Source organism: Eleginops maclovinus, chromosome 23, assembly GCF_036324505.1.
Source record: "Eleginops maclovinus isolate JMC-PN-2008 ecotype Puerto Natales chromosome 23, JC_Emac_rtc_rv5, whole genome shotgun sequence".
Lineage (NCBI taxonomy): Eukaryota > Metazoa > Chordata > Actinopteri > Perciformes > Eleginopidae > Eleginops > Eleginops maclovinus.
Window position 1 is genome coordinate 21,064,383 of NC_086371.1, and position 18,596 is coordinate 21,082,978.

An 18,596-nucleotide genomic window follows, 5' to 3' on the forward strand; every position below is an offset into this window, starting at 1 on the left:
GCTCTATTGTGATTGTTCAAAGCGCTAAGAGATGTCCCAGCCCTAAGCCTATCATGTACAATGTGTTGGAGCGCTAGCCAATAGAAGCGTGTATTACCTAGTGATGTCACTCTGTTGTGTAAGTAAACAAAAGAGACAAGGGGAAGTGTTTCAGGCAGGTGGGGGGGGCGGGGTTGTGGGAGAGAAACTATCTCTGCAGGGGACACAGGGATTGTAGCCTTTGCAGGCCATTTAAATGCACAAAAACCTTTAATACTTACTACAGGAAAGGGAAAACCCCAAAAACTTAAATAGGCCCCTTTAACTTTAAGCTAAATACTAACATGGTCAAAAGTAATCATAACACATCTGCATTGTTTGTGAACTCAAGTGTGATCATCAAAACATTTGCTGACTCAGAGTTCATGTTTTATTTTCACATTTCAAAATGTTTACTTTACGATCCAGTTGATACAAAATATGAAATAGAAGTAACAAAAAAACAATGGAAACCAACTACAACCTATGTTAGCTTAAAATGATCTCTAATGTGCAAAATAAAACTTATTATTTTTATAAAGCATGCGATACAGAAAGTATCTTAACAAAATCTGCTTCAGTTACAGGTTCATCCTTCCTCAATCAAGGTTAGAGTCTCTGCTGCTCCTTCATCCACCCAGCTGTACATTCTCAATGGCTAACAGACAAAAAGGAGACAACGGAAGGGGAGTGACCAGTATGGCAGCAGCAGCCGCTTTTCTGCCATCTCTGATCACGACAGTTATCCAAATCCTTTTCTATCTACGCCCCGAGGGCTCTCAGATTCAGGAGTGTTTAATCTGACAAATAGCGATGAGTCTCCCCCTGGTATCATTCCATGGAGAGCTGCACACTGTCCGTCTGGCCTTGCTGCTGATCAAACTTTCTTGCTAAAAGACAAAACATCTAAATTAAACCTCAGAAAAGTCAGTTATAAGGTGTTAACAGAACTGCATTGATGGATGAACCGATAACAAATGGGTTGAAAATCCTTATCCCTTATGGATTTTGTCCTGCAGATACCCTGATGCTTACCCAGAGAGTACATCTCCAGTTGCTGCCGCAGGCGGACCTTCTGCAGGCTGTCATAGAAGTTTGGCTCCGGGCTGCTACCAACGGTGGGAGGAAGGGCAAAGATGCGCATGATCTTCCTCTTGTTTCTGGGTTTTTAGGAAAAATGCATGAGAATCCATATTGCTTATACAGAATATCAGTATTTATTTCCTGACAGAAGTTGAAATTTAAAAAAAATATGATTGGAGGATTATATGAAAGCCGAATTCACCAGAACACACCATTTACTATTTGTAGTACTACAGCAATGCCACATAATGCACGTGTATTTCAATGTTACCATGAAATTCATTGAATTACCTAAACTGTCAATGCAGTCTGGTGTGAATTTTAATATTTTGAGATAAGTAGAAAAACGGAAAACTATGTGACATGTACATAATCAAACCATGTATTAGTTTAGTATTAGCATTTATTAGTATTTTAATTGAAGACGTGAAGGGAGAATGCTATGACTTAAACATAATATCAACATTTATTTCTGACAGCAGATTCTAAACTTATAAACTAATCATTAATGCAAATCGACTTCAAATTATAATTCATGAAGTTTGGAGGATTTTATGCATGCCGAATTAACCAAATGACAACAATAAATGTGTAAACTGCTAAATCAATGCCATATAAATCCATTTTCTTTTCATCCTAACAAGGCAACATTAAAATATAAAGATGTTCAATGGAGTCGAGCGTAAAACGTAATATTTTAGATAAGAACCGACGGGACAACTCTCTGACTGAACCATACACATTAAGTGTTCATCTATATATTAAAATCCAAGCGATACAGTGAATAGTTGAATGCAGGTGCAGACTGTCTTACTTTCTGGCGTACATGAGCAGGCCGAAGCTGACCAGGATCACCAGCAGGTAAACATTTGTGGCCTCATTCCAGGCTTCGTGCACAGAGTAGTCAATGGACTCGGGCTCGTTCCCCAAAACCCCGTGTCCCCCCATGTAAACACAGCAGCAATTCCCAAATTCTGCAGTAAATGTGAAACAGAAATTCTACTATAGCGGCTTTCTTATATCTATCACTCAACGAAGGATGCTCTGAGAGTTAACAGTGTAAACACTACTACGCCATATCCGCCTTCTTCGTCTTTTTTCTTTTGGTTTCTGGGTACCTCGCACGCTACAGGGCGCGTTGTTCCCCCCTGCTGTCCAAAGTCTGAACTGCAGCATGAACAGACAGACACACAGACACACAGACACACAGACACACACACACACACACTAGTAAATGTGCAGTAGTGTTTGTTGTTACAGAGTCTAATAATTATTTGTAATGTATTGTATTATAATCACACACATTCTGTGTTCTGTATCTAACAGAAGTTACTACCTGACTTGTTAGACCTCAAATCAGTGGGTGGAACATCTGAAATTCAGTCCCTCTACCCATACGACAATTATGTGGAGACTTCCTCCCTTTATATTGTGTCCCTCTCGTTTTCCTCTTCCCTTCTGTTGACGTGTTGTTACCCCTATACACTTACTGGGTGGAGGAAGGCTGCTTTGAATCAACTTTAATGGCAGCTGTCAGGAGGGGAGAGAGCACACTTAAAGGTTTGACGATGCGGTATGATTGGCTTGTGGAACAGAGATGAAAGTGATAGGTTGAGCTGGGGAGTGAGGGGTGAGAGAGAGTAGTAAAATGGGAATATGTGGATGATAAGATATAAAGACGGTCTTCGTGGTTGAACTTGCACTGAGCTTCATTTAGCGGTGCAAGAACTTCCTCATATTGACAGCGAAGAACGCAATTAAAAGAAAATTAAATAATAAAACATTTTAATCAATAAAAGTGAAAATATTTGATAGATTTGTTGTAAATGTAATAAAATAACGCACCCACACTTAAAATACAAATAATAATACTGACCTAATAAAGTGCCATCACTGACGAGAACAGTAGGATGCAACAGTGTAAGTTTATTTGTCAAGTATACAGTCAATCAACACATGAAGAAAAGTATAGTTGCAGCTGATGGTTCATATCTTAACATGTAAAATAATAACAATGACACTGAGGGAAAAATAAAAAGTGTTCTTTGCACAAAACCTGCTTTTTAATCATTATTTAATCAGTCCAAAGTCATTCACTATCATTAATTACATGGTACCTTATATACACAAATAACTTTGTTGCATCACACGGGCTTATTTTATTTTTTTCAAAATTATCTTATTTTTCAAAATAGAGTTTTGCTAATTCATACCTACAGAATACATAAAGCGGCATTTAACATAATTGCTGTAATAATAACTTTATACATGGGAGAGAAGAGAGCCAAAGCTCAGTACACGTAAAGTCTAAGAAATAACGGAAGGCTTTGAAGCCAATGACTGCGGGAAAGGGGAGGAAAAATAAACACATACAAAAGAAACAATCTCTGGTTGCTACTCCAAAGCAATCTGAGGTGTGAGTGCTTTTCTTGTAGATTCTCAATATTTAACGTAGCAAGATGAACCCACTTCTGAAAGTAAATGGCTCAACGTTAGATGCACATGCTTAAGAAACCAGCTTAAGGTCAGCGCCGAAACCAAACCAGCCATACAGTACGTGGACACTCGTAAGACTTCACCTCAATCCTCAAGCGCTTCAAAGTTATCATGGTGGTCAAATCACAAGTAAATAACAGAAAATATAGAACTATTAAGGTCTGTCTCAGGTGAAATACAGTAGGAGTGCTGGCAGAGAAACAAAGATGTCTGAGACCATGACCAAACTCAAGTGACAAAACGCTAAATGCTTCAAAATAAGACTCAAAAACATAGAGAAGAACCAGTGTAGCATTTAAGCAAGGATACCAATTTCTACCGTGTCATACGATACTGTATATACACACATAGAAGAGGGGGAAACGTGAAATCAAACATTCATCACCAAGAAGAAACCTGCCAACAAGCAGCAGGTAAATAAGCTGTTATTTATCATTTATTTACAGCACGTAAGCTATTTCTTAAACAGGTTCGTATGCAGTAATGAAGCAGGTTGGTTAGCTGTTGGACCCCGCGAGGGCTGGGTGACGGAGTTAGACATGCAGATTCAGTGCTCCCTCTAAGCCTTCAGAGCGGAAACTCAGCAGGTAGAAAACACAGATGATTCACCCATGAAAATAAACTCTCATTTAGACTGCTTAAAAATGCTCACCAACGCAAGGTTTAGATCTCAAGATTTTGTGTTTACACATTGACGGAATGGACACTTCGCACTCGAGATACTTTGACGGAAGCCCTTAGGTTCATAGACATGCTGTAACAATACCTCCAGCAGTTGAAACCCGAACTGCACGTCGACAGAGGTTGGTTAGGGTTGGACAGATGTAAATACTTTTAAACCAGTTTGACATTAAGCTCATATTGGGATACGATGGCTGTACCAAATTTGACCAATAGGGGTCACATGTCAAGCAGCAGCCACACATTACTTTTGTTTCAGTGTTTACACATTTGTTACCCCGTCTGTTTTGATACGAGAGTAAGATAGCGCGACCGATCTAGATATAGAGACGTTAGCATTAGTGCTGTGATGTGGCTGAATGCTCAATCCGGTTTAGGCGGTTTACATCAAATAAAACCAGTTTAAGCTTGTTAATTGAAATCAACCCAACTCTACCAGTGCTGATAACTGGAGATAAGGACGTATTTTTTACCAAATTAGACAAAAAACTTCCCCCTTGCACATAGTTATGTTGTGTTTTTTCCATAGCCAGACTTTTCTTTTCCAGGATTGGTCATTCTGTGGGGGGAGGCTGTATTAGTGGCAGTGCGAATACACTGTTGCAGCATTTATAAGCAATCCAAAACAAATGTAGAGTACAACTGAATAGCATCAAAGCCTAATGTCATAATTGCCTAATCAAAGCGTTAGCTGTAATATAGCATTATTGCTACAGCGGCTATCCGTTTTAGCACTAGCGGAATCAAGCTATGCTGAGGCTACTATTACTGCTCATTACATTACTCTGCATAATTGAAGCCTACTGAAAGCGGATGCATGCAGTGGTCTGTGGCTGGGTCGAGCTGAGTCAGCAGGCGTAGAGGGAACACTGATTGATTCACTGGTGTCACATCAGTATGTCCAGGTCGTCCCCGTGGTCGTCCTCCTCCGTCACCCGCAGCGCCAGCACCTCCTCGTTCAGGAACAGCCCGCTCAGGTGCTCCCTGCGGGCCTGTCGCTGCTCCTTCAGCTGCCGCTTCCTCAGAGCCTTCTGCTGAAGCTTGCGCTGCTTTGAGCGTTTCTGAAGAGATGGCAGGGCAGGAGAGAGAAATTCATAAAGGGACAACATGAGGATAAGATGAGTTGAGTGACACAACAACAATTTACAAGAGTATGATCAGAAATACTCCTGTCCTGAGGCAAATGTAACCCTAACGATGCTTTCCTGCAGTTAACAGACATTTGTATTCATATATTAATCTGTGGATTAGAGCCTTGATGTATCTATTATTAAATCTAATAAACAAAAAAACCCACTTTCATTATTTCCAGGATTTGAATAAAAAAATTAAACATATTACTTAATAAATAACAAATGCACATATCAAATATCTCGGATGCTGCCATGCACCTAGAATAAGTGAATGTAACTCTGGTTTCTGAACTAAAGAAAGAAAGAATTGACAATTAAACTGTCTGTGACTAATGGCGTTGAATATTCCAAAAAACAAACTCATTTTGACGGACACAAACCTGATTACAGGTTCATTTTAAAAAATGTAACAGGTAGAAATACCTTCCATCTGTTTTCTGTTATGCGATGGATCATGTAGCCGGGTCCCTGATGAAACCCGGCTACATGGATCCATGTATTATTTTAAATGATCCTGTAATCATCAATTTTCTGCAGTGTCTCTTTTCAATGCTTTAAAATCTGAGGAGACGGCAGCATTTCCTGCCATTCAGTCCAAGCTACACAAGGCTGGCCCTACAGGGACATTCCACCACGGATCAAAGACGTGTGAAGTGTCACCACAGTGATCCAGAAGGATTAGTATTCGTCAACAACAATAATAACAATACAATTAAAAGGAAACTAGCTTTTCTACACATACATATGCACACGCACACGCACACACACTTACTTTAGAGTCCCTTATACGTTCTGCAGCACTGGAAAGGTTGCCATCGCTGTGAGCTCTGCTTATGTTAGCGACACTGCTGCCACTGCAGGCTGAGGCTGTACCACCTGCAACACAACATGTGACCGTGTTACAACCAGGAAGAATCAAAGGGAAGTCAAACATCTAACTTAATGTTGTGATTTCTTATTATTTCACCAACTTTGTCTATCTGCCTCTATTGCAAAAATACGGAGTGTAGAACGGTAACTGTTATTGTAAAATAACACCAGGGTGAAACTGAATTTCCCCTCAGGAATAATAACGATGATCTTAATGAGTTGTGCAGGAAGTTTTTTCAAAATGAGTTTCCATTTTTACCGTTCGGGTTCCGTTGTCTATAGTTAAATAATTTTTCGGAAGTAATTTTGATAAGATGCTTAAAAAAATGTCTGTGGATAAAACAAGCGTACACATATTGTTCTAAGACATTTAATATGTCAGTTAATACTCGCTGGTGAATGTCCTAGGTTTCTATGTGTCTTTAACACAGCGTGACTTAACAAACTAACAAACGTCATCACTCCAATCATAGCCGCCATTAGCTTAGTAATGGTCACGTGTAGTCATATGACCGTTCTGTAGTTCCTTTCTAACACAAAATATCTCAGCATTTAAGCAGCGCTCGCCCTAATGTTGGTTAGATGCATGAAATAATCTATTGTTAACACAAGCTTAAGCAATTTCACGTTTTGTTCTATGACATAAAAACCGTCAGTAAATACACCACCGGTGAATCTCTGAAGGTTTCTATGTCATAAGAACAGCGGTTGCTGATAGGTGTTGAAATGACTGTACTAAACATCATCACACCGAACATTCGCCGCCTTTAGCTTAGCGATGGTCACGTGTAGTCATGTGACCGTGCTGCAGTTCCTTTACAGCCAAGCATAGCTTTCAACTTGGAGATTATTCTGCTGAACAAATCTCTAAAGTACCATAAACGTGTGTTTGCCACTGATATTATGTTCTGCAGTATTGCAGAATCCACGACAAAAATCCCATTGGCTTTTTGGTCCAAGGAGCCCTTGCGATGCTAACTTCTGGGCCGGTACACAAGAACACAGCTCCCTGCACCCCTTTATATCTGGACCCCATCGTTACACCATCTGAAGGTAGCATCTCACCTGCTACAGAGTTGGAGGCGGTGGAGCCGGTGGAGGAGCTGGCCGAGCTGACCATGCTGCCGTTGCTGCTGCTGGCTGCGCTGACCCCCCCAGTGCTGGCGCTGCTGTGGCTGCTCCTCTTCCAGCTCTCCCTGCTGGCCCGCTGCCTCGGGCTGTGCTCTCGGATGTAGTTACGCACCTGACATCACAGGCACCAGTTATTTACTTCTCACATCCTGCAGGACTGAAATGTAATGCACTGGTGGTGTTAATCACAGCTGCTGCCCACCTGCTTGAGCTTCTCGTCGGTGAGGCAGTTGAGCTCGATGATGAACTCGCTGTCGGTGGGGGAGATCTGAGCACAGGGGTCGATGATCTTGATGATGTCCAACTGCTCCCTCAGGCCCATCTCTGTGCTCACCTTTCGACTCAGGTATTCGATGTACTCCACCTGGAAGTGGAAGCACGCACATGAAGTTTTCAGGTATCTCTGCCCACAGTGAAGACTTGAAGGTTGATCCAAGGTGTTTAACTGGACGTAATGGGGTGTGTCTAACTGCTGCAAACAATCCCTGGATTGGAAATGGATAGGGCTGTATATTTCTGATAATGAGTAAAATAATACACCAGAGACGGGAGAAGGGAGTTGGGATATGGAAATGAATTCAGACATACCACTGGATGTGGTGATGCATTGAAGCACATGTAGTTACCAACTCAAGTTCATTTGAGGTAACGGATATTACAAAAGTAGCTCAAACAATTCCCACAAACAACAGCAGCCTGGTTGGGTGTAAACGTTTTCATACATTCACACACATCATTTAAAAAAATGTTTTAACTCTCATACTTTGTTTCTTGATTGTTGATACAGCTAGGAATATTGGGGGTCGGAAAGGAGCGGAAACTTATTCAAACTAAACAAAACAATGACTACTACAGGCTTCTCCTAAATGTGTTATGTTATCTGACTGCTTTTAAAAGAATGTCTAAAGTTTGTGAATTATGACAATTACATGCATAATCAACATTTTGGAAAGCTCAGCTTCAACTAAATGAAACATGGAAAACATTTTTGTATTGAGATGCAAGTCATGCCATAATCTAATCGTTACCGCACGTGCACGGGAAACGATTCTCCGGTAGATCAATAAAAAACAAATGAGTAGCTGGGTCAGAAAGCCACTCAGTGGTATTATGGCCTTAATGGCTTCAAAGCACCGTGACACAGAGAGGTGTGTTGGTGTTTACTTGTTCATCGTTGGTCATGGCGCTCCATGGTAACTCGTCGAGGTTGCGGTGGGGGTGGGGCTTAGGCTTCCTCTTGGTGAACAGACATGGTGAACTGGGTACGCTGGGGATGATGTCAGAGAGGACATCGCTGCCGCTGGCGATGTCACTTCCTGGCAGCTGTGGGGAAAGTAACAAGACAGGCAAACAATGAGGAGCGGAATAAATTAAGGAGTGGACAACATCCTGCTAATCAGCTCATTTTTTGGACAACTGCCGTCCAGCAATTGGAAGGTTGGGAGTTCAATCCGAGCAGTCACCATTAGAATTTCAGTGATTTTGGTAATGAATTTAACATTTTTGACTATGGGCGAGTCCACTTCACTAGTTAGAAACTTCTCCAGAGCTTTTTTGTGTCATCTTGAACACAACATGTTAAAAAGTGCTGCTTAATGGAACGCTTCACGGACACTAAACCACACTGATACTAACACTTGTCTTCTATGTGAGCAAAATTAATTAGCCTTTTTAATTTAATTTGCCAAAGCTCACATACCAATTACATCAATGTGCATGTTCACTGCAAAACCCACACCGGCTGTGAGCAAGAAAAAAAATCAGCCGTTAAAAAGAAATGCCATCTGAGTTGGATAACCTGCCGGGAAAAAGCCACCAACCTGCCATTCAAACTCGCTGTCAGACCAGTCCCAGTACGTGCTGATGGAGGAGGAGACATCGCTGCAGACACTGCCCTCTGGAAACAGGTCCAGAGACGTCAGTTCCTGGTCATCCAGCAGGGAGTAGCAGTCGTCCTGATCCCCCACAGACACGGAGGAGAAAAGCTCCTCGCTGCACTCTGAGCTGGCCACGCTCGTCCCACAGGAAGTGAGGTTCCACCTGCGCACAACAATGACAGCCCGTCAAAGCACTTTCTAGGAAATGTTAAAGTTATGCCAGAACACAATAGTTCTGTTCGTCGAAAACTGTACAATTAAATGGAGCTCCGAATCAATAGGGGATGGATGTCCGGTGGGTCTGCCGGTGGACAAGTGGCAGGCAGCAGGCTGACACTGAAACTGTGATTTCTGAATTAGATCGTTTCTTTTACTCTCCTTTTTTCTGTAGAGGAAGTAAAGAAACCGAACTCTGGATTTATTTGATGTTTGAGGTGCAATATATGACTCAGCAGCTTTAACACATGAAGACACTATTATTTTCCGCTTCCCTCTAATGCATTATTTTCGCCGGAAGTGAGCGTCCCGTCATCTTGGCCGGAAGTGGCGTTATCGTCTTCATACTATATTGTTTCAGCTATGTACATTCTTTTAAAATGTCAACAAAAACATGGATGCTGGAGTCGCTGAGGATGTTCATTACATCATGCGGGACACACGCAGCTCAGTAAGAGCTGCTTTCACTGTCTCTAACAAGTCACAAGCCGGCTGAATCAATCTCGTTTACTATAGTGGTATAAACTCAAAGTGATGTGTTGAATAATAAGTCAAATAAACCTTCTATGAGGATTAAGGTTTTATTTCAACTGTATGTAAAAAATGTGTTTGTAGTTTGATCAAAATATGTGTACGAACAAAAGTATCTATAAAAAGTCAAAAATGAATTAAAAGTATAACAAAAATATAAAAGCATTTGTTAGCAGTTGAATGCCACCAATAGCTGTCACATGTTGCAGCACTTGGGGGGTCCGTCTTTTCAGTACTGTACCATTGAGATGAATACCCAAAACAATAATGATGATTCTTTCTTGACAAATAGCTTTTGGAAAAATATCCTGAAAGTGAGTCTACCTGACAAACTGATGACACACACGTGAACACAAACACACACCTCTGGTCTACTTGCCTGTTGCTGTGGAAGCGGTGCAGAGGGTCTGTTCTGTGACAAGATGAGAGTTGACATCCAAAATCACTGACGTCCAGAGTTCCCACATCACTGAGGTTGGCTCTTTGAGAGAGGAGAGGGAACGGCTCCTCCGGCGCCAAAAACTTCTCATACAGAGACTCAGACATGACCGGATGGATCTACAGAAACAGAGGCAAAGATAAGACAAAGAAAACATAATAGGGCGCATATCAATATAACGGTCCGTTATTAACGTCAAATGATATTCATACATCTGACACACTCTCAAAGAGCTTTCTAAAACAGTAGTAACAACTGCACCACAATATGGTTTATTGCTAAGTGGATTTACCGTCAATTAATTTCTGTGCTATACTTAATTGCAAAAATCAAGAAACAAAAAGGAAAATATAAGAAATATGACAATAAAGATATTAACTCAAATTAAATGAAAGTGTGTGCGTTTCTAATGTCCATTGCTTAGATTAAAGATGAGCAAATACTTGTCAATTTTAGAATATGTTATGTGGGGTGGAAATGAATATGTAATACAAAACTCTTACAAAGTTGCTGATCTTTAAAGGTACATTTCTCTTTTTTTTATCAAATGGTAAAGCACCTTTATATACAGACATAATGAACATACACAAATGTGATATTTAAGGTATTTAGTTTAATTTTAACTTTATCTGATGGACTTCAACATTGTTACTTGTAAAAATGCTCCATGTTTTGACGTCATTGTTGTAAATAAACGGAGTTGAAAAATGACACTACAAAGATGTGGCACAAAGTCACTCAATAAAGCAAAACTTCGTCCAAATACAAGCAGTTACATACAATATAAAAGCTCCTTTACATTTGGATCTTTGCTGCAAACATTACTGACATTAGTGGCCAAAACCTGCCTTATAATAAGTGCTAATAATGAGCTTTAAAGCATGTTAAAGACATTTATCATTTTCATTTTTGACATCGACGTTAAGCACCAAACTCCCATAATTCTTGTTTTTCTTAACAACACAATAAGATGTTTGACAGTCACGCAAAGCCCACCAAGACAAACTGAGACTACACCATTAAAGAAGGAAGCCACATTAGCTTTGATAACTCAAACGTTACCACACACGGTATTATTGTTTTTCGCCAAGGCGCAGGTTCTGTGTTTGGAAAACAACACACGCTAACATCATTAGCTAGTTGCTAATCCTTCAAATGTGCAGGTAGCGTTTACCAAGCCACAAAACGATATCTGACTAATACTTTTTCATTTATAACACACCTGAATGTTTCATACACCTGGTAAAGTTATAATAACGAAGTTAGGTACATTAAAACACCAACCTTTTGTCGTTCAAATAATAATCATTTCTGCCACCTCCATTTGCAAATCCTTTCTCTTCCACGGATGAGCTAAACTGTCACCGCGAGACTCCCGCGAGCGAGCACTGTGTCATGTGACGAGAGGCGGAAGTGCTCATACAAACAGAAAAACTAGCATAAGAAAGAGCACTCTGTTCTTACATTTTGACCATTTTGCAATTTGTTATCGCAAAATACAACATATTATTGCATGGTAGTCATGTCTTTAAGCCACACAAAGGACACCAGCTTTTTGGGGGGCAGGATACCCGCAGAAATCGAGTCAATGCCGAAAAACCTGAAGGATGTGGACCAAGAGTTGTTCAGAAAAATACTAAAAGGTAAATACTAGCTGTTAGCAAGACATGGGTGTTTTGAATGTCTGAAGTTTATGACTTTTTGCAGACCGTCTGTATAATATGTCTTTTGTAAATGCATTGTAAAAGCCACAAACATGGGGTCGTTTTCAAATGTTTATAAGGTAATCATTGAGTAATAATATTGGGCTTCCAACAACCTTTACTGTGAGATCTTAATAAAAAGTTAGAGCAAAAACAGTTTTTTGAGAAAAGGATAACATAACATAAGGATAAAACCATGTAAAAACATAGCAGCACAACCCAAACAGATATACTAATAACATCACTGTAAAGGGCATACATAATATATCAAAAGAAAAAGTCAAAGTTCTGTTTATAAAAAAAGATCTAATCGTAATCAGTCAGTTTAGCGGAAAAAAGTTCCTCACATTTCTAAAAGCCTATTAATCCAAAATAAATCCTAATAGTTATAACATGAATCTAATAATACAGAGACTAAAGATCTCTCAGAAGATGATAAATTATTTCACTTTCATTTGTTCAAACAAGAAATATAAATATCTGTGGCCCAAACTTAACAATAAGACAAATAGCCTGGAGTATTTTATGGAACATAAAAAAGTGTTCAATTATGATTTAGCTAGTTCATGAAAACAACCCAAATAATTGTATCTGCAGGGGACACTTGATAGTGCCCAATATCCCTGAACAAGTACTAATGAAGCATTACATAGGAGAGGTAAATATGCCTGCTCTTTGTCCAGCTGTGGTCAGCGCCCTGGAGGGGAAGGACAGCAGAGAGCTGATGAAGTCGATAGCAGAGAGCAGCGTCATCCCCCAGGAGAGGCTCAGTCACATCGTGGCTGGAATGTACAGAGTGCTGTCTGAGGCTATCCGCATCCCCACATCGTCTCTAAAGCAGGAGGTGAGCTGCTGTAAAACACTGGAAATGACATCATGTTTACACAATATCAGTCCGTGTGCACTTCAGAGATGGCTTTTTTCCACAGTACACATTTCAACATGTTATAGTGGCATTAATAATAACCAGTTTATGGTCCTGATTTACCAATGGGCCTAAATTCAACAAACAATCATTACTGTTATTAGTATATTCACAAGATCTTTTTTTCCTTGCTATTACAAGACAGGAGATTTGTCCTAATTCCGTACTACATTCTAATTCTGATTGAGTCTGTGTGTTGAGATTGGACTGTGATTAATCAAATATACTCAAAAACTCACCAAAAATCCCATTAACTTTGAGTATGCTGTCGATTATGGAAGCCCATTTCTGCCAACGCCAATTCAAAACATGTTTTGTAAAAAACATCCTTAGTTTGGTATGAGATGAAAAAAAAAGTTCCTGCAAGTCATTATAATGAAACACTTTCTCAAAATAAATCTTTTGTATCCTTTATTTAGATTCTATGTAAAAAAAAAAAAAAAGTATTTCCTTATTTTGGGATACTACGACATTATTTTGAGATACTAAATCAACATTTCAAGTTAGTTTCTGATTATAATGATTAATAGTAGGCTACCCTTCTTTTTCCTCATTGGCATAAATGGACTTCTGAAAGTCGTTCTCACATAAGACATTTTAACAGGCCACAGTAGAAAAAGAACATTTGTTAATACTAAAAAGTGCTTCCACCTCTTGTGGTTATCTAAGGAAACACTTCCTTGTTCCTGCCACTTCAAAAGCATCTTCTCACACATTACAAGATGTTAACAATATTGAATTGACCTAACCCTTGATATGTGTCCCTGTTTAGGCCTTCAAAGAAGATCTTAGAGAACTGAGGCAAGGCTCATCTTCATTTTAACACATCTTCTATTTTTTAAGTCATTACCTCTGCTGCTCATACTCAACACACTCTCAACCTGAGATGCTAAATGATTATGTTTTGTTATCTAGGATACCTGAAGACTTTATCACAGATTTTGCCAGTGTGGTCTTTGGAAGCAGGTATGTTGGATTGAGAGTCTCAAAATACAGACCTTTTTCTTTAAGACCTGTTTTTGTGTATTCTCATAAAGGCATAGAAACAGTCTAAACTCAGGCCCAGTTCCAAACCGACCCCTACATCCTACCCCTACCCAATTCCACTATTTTTCCATATTTGTGCGTGTGGTTGTTCCAACACATTGTGTCGTTCCAAACCAACTGGTGGAGAGTGGAAGTTATTTAATCCTCCAACAGGAAGTGTGCTGGTCTTGACTTAAGCAGCTGCCATACCTGACCAGGTGCAATGCTGTTTCTATCCGTCAGTGAACATGCTGTGTGAAGATAAACATTTATATTAAACTGCCTAAAAGAATATCGACATTTAATATTTTCATTCAGATGTTAACAACTTCAAAGTTAAAACCTCTTTTATAGCATATTTCAAAGTTCTTTACTGCAAATGAAAACATTAAAGCATTAACAGAAATACGACAGTTCTCGTTCCTGCCAGAAACAGGGGAGTGTATTTTCACCCTCCACCTTAATAAAGAAACCTCATTCAGCTGAGAGTGAGACTACAGTCAGACTTCATTCAGTCATGGAGTGAGAGTGTGGAGGGGTAGGTCTGGATTTGGGCCACAGTGAAGAAAACATGCCTTTTTCAAAGTATAACTTCAACTTGTTCTGATCAGAATTGTGTTTGGCTATGAGTGCCATTCATTGATACATTATTATTATTGCTTTATATTTGCAGACGTACAGCTCTAGATGCAGCAACCTCTCAGAATGATCCGCACCTTCCCACAGTGGAAGACTTTAAATGGAGAGTAGATGTTGCCATTTCTACAAGGTATAGATCCAATACAGGGAGGGAAGGCCTGTTTTTATTTTTCAACATACAAGCAGAATATTTGATTATTTCTATTTATTTTAATTTTATTTGTAATAGAATGTGTTTCTGTATCTCCCCAGCTCGTTAGCCCGATCCCTGCAGCCCTCTGTTCTGATGCAGATGAAGCTTTCAGACGGGAGCTGTCAGCGCTTTGAGGTACTGAACCTGAAAAGTGTACCCAGATTATTGTATTATTATTGTATTGGCTAGCGCTCCGACACATTGTACATGACAAACTAAGGGGCGGGACATCACTAAGCGGTTGATCAATCAAAACAGAGACGGCTTCTTTCCCCCTCTGGTTTTAGACAGTGGCTGAAAAGCGTTACTGCAGCACAGGCAGTTTGGGAACAATATCAAACATTAAAGCACGGACACGTGTAAATGAACAGAATACAAATATGAACCTGAAAAACCCTTTAAAAAACGCTGAAAAAGAACAGTGTTGACCATAACATTTCTCTGCATTCTCACTCAGAATAAACTATCATAAATGTTGTTGATTGTAAACCATTCAATTTTAGAAATCCTACCACTTATATCGTTACTTCATTAGTTGTTTGCCCATATTGGGACGCAGTTCTCACAAAATGAGTTATAGCGTCCCATTCATACTTTTTTTTGTTTCTTTTATTTCCATGACTAAAGCTACTTAATATGGCTTTTTTACGTTAGTTATTGGGTGCTCCAAACTTTTCAGACTAAAGTCGGGTGTCCTTGACTTAATTTCCCCTTTTTTGTTCCTATTTCCGTGTCTTGTGCACACAGCACTGGAGCTTCTTGCCCTTCTAAGGAGATTGGCGTGGCATTTGCATTGTTTTGAAGATCACCTTGCAGGCGCTTTCAGTTTACAAGGCCAAAAATAAATCGCTATTACAACGCAGCCTGGTACAAACAATTGATAACTATCTGTGTACAATTGTTGATGTATTTGCTATGTATATTTGGTTACACTCAAACATTGTACAATATAATTATCTGTCACCGTACATTCTAATTTTTGCAAACCTAAATGTATTTTAGAACACATTATAAAGGTCTCCTGTGTATTTTAGTTTACCTTTAGCCTGTGGGTCGAAAGAGTTGGTAGTTAGCCAGCGAGCTAATGTAGGTCGGTTTTACATAATAGGATCCAAGTGGAATAATTGAGGTAACATTTATTAATAACAGCCTGACCTAGAACCTATTCTTGGCCAAGTGTTGCTGATACACTGTGACAGTATAGTTTGTTTGTACACTTAGTGTACCACAATATGTACCTCATGGTAGAATAGATGGATACTTTAGAATGGTTCTATCCCTGAGAAAAAGTAAAGAAGTTCTAGAGGAATTACAGCATAACCTCTGCCGGTATTTCTTTAGTTAAATTAAGTTTGATTTACAGTAGAAAAGACCCAATTATCAGTTAAAGAAAGAAAGAAAAGTCATAATAATGTGACTTTTTAAATAAACAAAGGATAGTAGTTTAACTGTGACAATGGGAAAAACAATAATAAACTAATAACATCAATAACTTCAAAGTTCTCATTGAAATAAATGCAGTCCATGATAAATGATTCATTATGCTTATGATACACAGTGAGAAACACATTTTTTAAAATCAAATAATCTATAAGTTAGTACAAGGTTTAGTCAACAGGGGGCGCCACATCCCATACTCAACCAATCGATGAATCAAATTGAATTCATAAAACACATTGAATACACAAAGGTAACACAGCGAGCTTTAACAGCAAAAGATCTACAAAAACTATTATTAATAGTATTTATAATATTAATATTATTTATTATTATTATTGTTTTTAAATATATTTTGGGTTTATTTATTTATTTATTTGAATCGTATTCATTTTATTATAAAATGGAAAACTCAGAAAACCCAATTTCCCCAGGACAAATACAAAATTGAGCGTCTGATACCCATACATTGCATTAATCAGTTTAGATTACAAACCTCTCAATAACAGCTAGTATCATATTGCCAGGATATTTAGTAAATCGTCGTGAAAATGTTATGCTCTATCAGACATCTTTCCCTGTCTTGGCTATGCAGTTGTTTTAAAATGGGACACTTTGTTCCTCTGTTAACTCATCAGTCATTTATCATTTATTTTTCTTGTGCAGGTGCCACTGTCTAAATTCCAGGAACTCCGTTACAACGTGGCTCTGATTCTCAAGGAGATGAATGATCTGGAGAAGAGGAACATTCTCAAAATCCAGGATTGATATCCCAATATTTAAGAAACCTCTCTTTCTATTTAAAATTCAGTGTAGTTCTGTAAATAGCACAACTCATTTTAAGTCATATCTACTATGATATCCTGAACGATAAAAGCAATCTGCCTCTCATGGTGCAACGATCTGATCGCGTTGGCATCCAACATACTTGACTGCTGAGTGTAAAATGATAGGAATAGTTTTTCAGCTGACTACACCACAGGAATACCTTATAACCATGACAAAAAGCCTCATAGATTTAAAAATAAATCTATAAATTCTGAGTCTGAACATTCGCTTATAGAACATGAGGGTGTGCAAATGAAAGAATTCCAGGACGTTTTTCTACCCATGTTTGTATGCCAGTGTATGCCAAACCAGTGACTAAACAAAATGTGCTATAATGTATAAATTAAGATTGTATGTTTTTTGTATGTTTGCCATAATAACAAATACTTTTTACCTCTTGAATCCCTTTTCTCTAATAAAATATGTCCATTCGTTTATCTACACAGGCTGATTTCTTCCTTTTTAACATTATGTCACAGCGAGGGAACAATTCAAAGGGCATTTTGTGATAAACACTTTCACCTTTCCAGAACACTACAAACTCACCTAGGATGATAGACGGCACATAAATTAGAGTGCTTGTCTAAAGAGATAAATAGCTGACAAATGAAATTATTAAGCTGTTCCAACAGCTACTAGCCTTCAGTCATACAGTGATATAAGGCTTATACAGGTTATTGTGAAAGTGAACCATCCAAAACAGAAAGGTATATCTTTTAATTTAAATAAAAATGAAATTTCATTTGAAATTGCATTCATTTTTAACAAAGCACTTAATTAAAATATTTTAATTCATGGAAGTTCATCCAAACAATGCGTCACACTACCAACAAGAAGTACATGGAACATAACAGAAACACCACTTATAAATGAACCAAACTCTAAAAGATAAGGTTAAACCATTTTAAATAAGATGCAAGGCTCAATTATAACATTGAAATCATTTAAACATTCAACATTTTTTGGTTAAAATTTAAGAGCAAATTGTGATTGTACACGTGAACTGAAAACACTTTGATCTTTTATGATACCATCATTCATCAAAGTACAGCAATAAGACAATTATGTGATTTAAACACAGAAAATATATATATATTTAACAAAAAACCCATTTCTTTATTAAGAAAATATCATTAGGTTATTTTGAAAATCTCAACCCGAATTGAGACCAATAAGAATTCAAACCCTAAAACAACATCTGTTCCAAGTACTTAAAGATTCTTGTCACATTGGTCCTTGATTCTCATATACATCCTCTATTCTTTTGCATTTCTGTATGTTCTGCATTCTTTCCCAAATGAAAAAATGTGATACTTTCACTGTGAAATCTCAAGTGCATGCTTCTTATTCATCACATGAATACCCATCTT

The 18,596-nt window shown here is 38.5% G+C and overlaps 3 protein-coding genes across 3 annotated transcripts; 1 reads left to right on the top strand and 2 right to left on the bottom strand.

Moving 5' to 3' along the window:
* Nucleotides 1-349: 349 nt before the first annotated feature.
* smim19 (small integral membrane protein 19) lies at nucleotides 350-2,206 on the bottom strand. Its single transcript, XM_063876541.1, has 3 exons — nucleotides 1,916-2,206; nucleotides 1,054-1,178; nucleotides 350-908 (listed from the first exon to the last, which is right to left on the bottom strand). The coding sequence occupies exons 1-3, from the start codon at nucleotides 2,047-2,049 to the stop codon at nucleotides 850-852; spliced, it is 318 nt and encodes a 105-aa protein (XP_063732611.1). The 5' UTR covers nucleotides 2,050-2,206; the 3' UTR covers nucleotides 350-849.
* Nucleotides 2,207-3,007: 801 nt separating this feature from the next.
* fam199x (family with sequence similarity 199, X-linked) lies at nucleotides 3,008-11,895 on the bottom strand. The gene is made up of 8 exons (XM_063876298.1): nucleotides 11,760-11,895; nucleotides 10,416-10,594; nucleotides 9,233-9,452; nucleotides 8,577-8,735; nucleotides 7,615-7,776; nucleotides 7,347-7,524; nucleotides 6,184-6,287; nucleotides 3,008-5,339 (listed from the first exon to the last, which is right to left on the bottom strand). Exons 2-8 carry the CDS (start codon nucleotides 10,580-10,582, stop codon nucleotides 5,166-5,168), a joined length of 1,164 nt encoding a protein of 387 aa, XP_063732368.1. The 5' UTR covers nucleotides 10,583-10,594; nucleotides 11,760-11,895; the 3' UTR covers nucleotides 3,008-5,165.
* On the top strand, nucleotides 11,842-17,667 carry commd5 (COMM domain containing 5). The gene is made up of 7 exons (XM_063876299.1): nucleotides 11,842-12,118; nucleotides 12,862-13,022; nucleotides 13,876-13,904; nucleotides 14,019-14,069; nucleotides 14,803-14,898; nucleotides 15,021-15,096; nucleotides 17,065-17,667. Exons 1-7 carry the CDS (start codon nucleotides 11,989-11,991, stop codon nucleotides 17,164-17,166), a joined length of 645 nt encoding a protein of 214 aa, XP_063732369.1. The 5' UTR covers nucleotides 11,842-11,988; the 3' UTR covers nucleotides 17,167-17,667.
* Nucleotides 17,668-18,596: the final 929 nt, after the last annotated feature.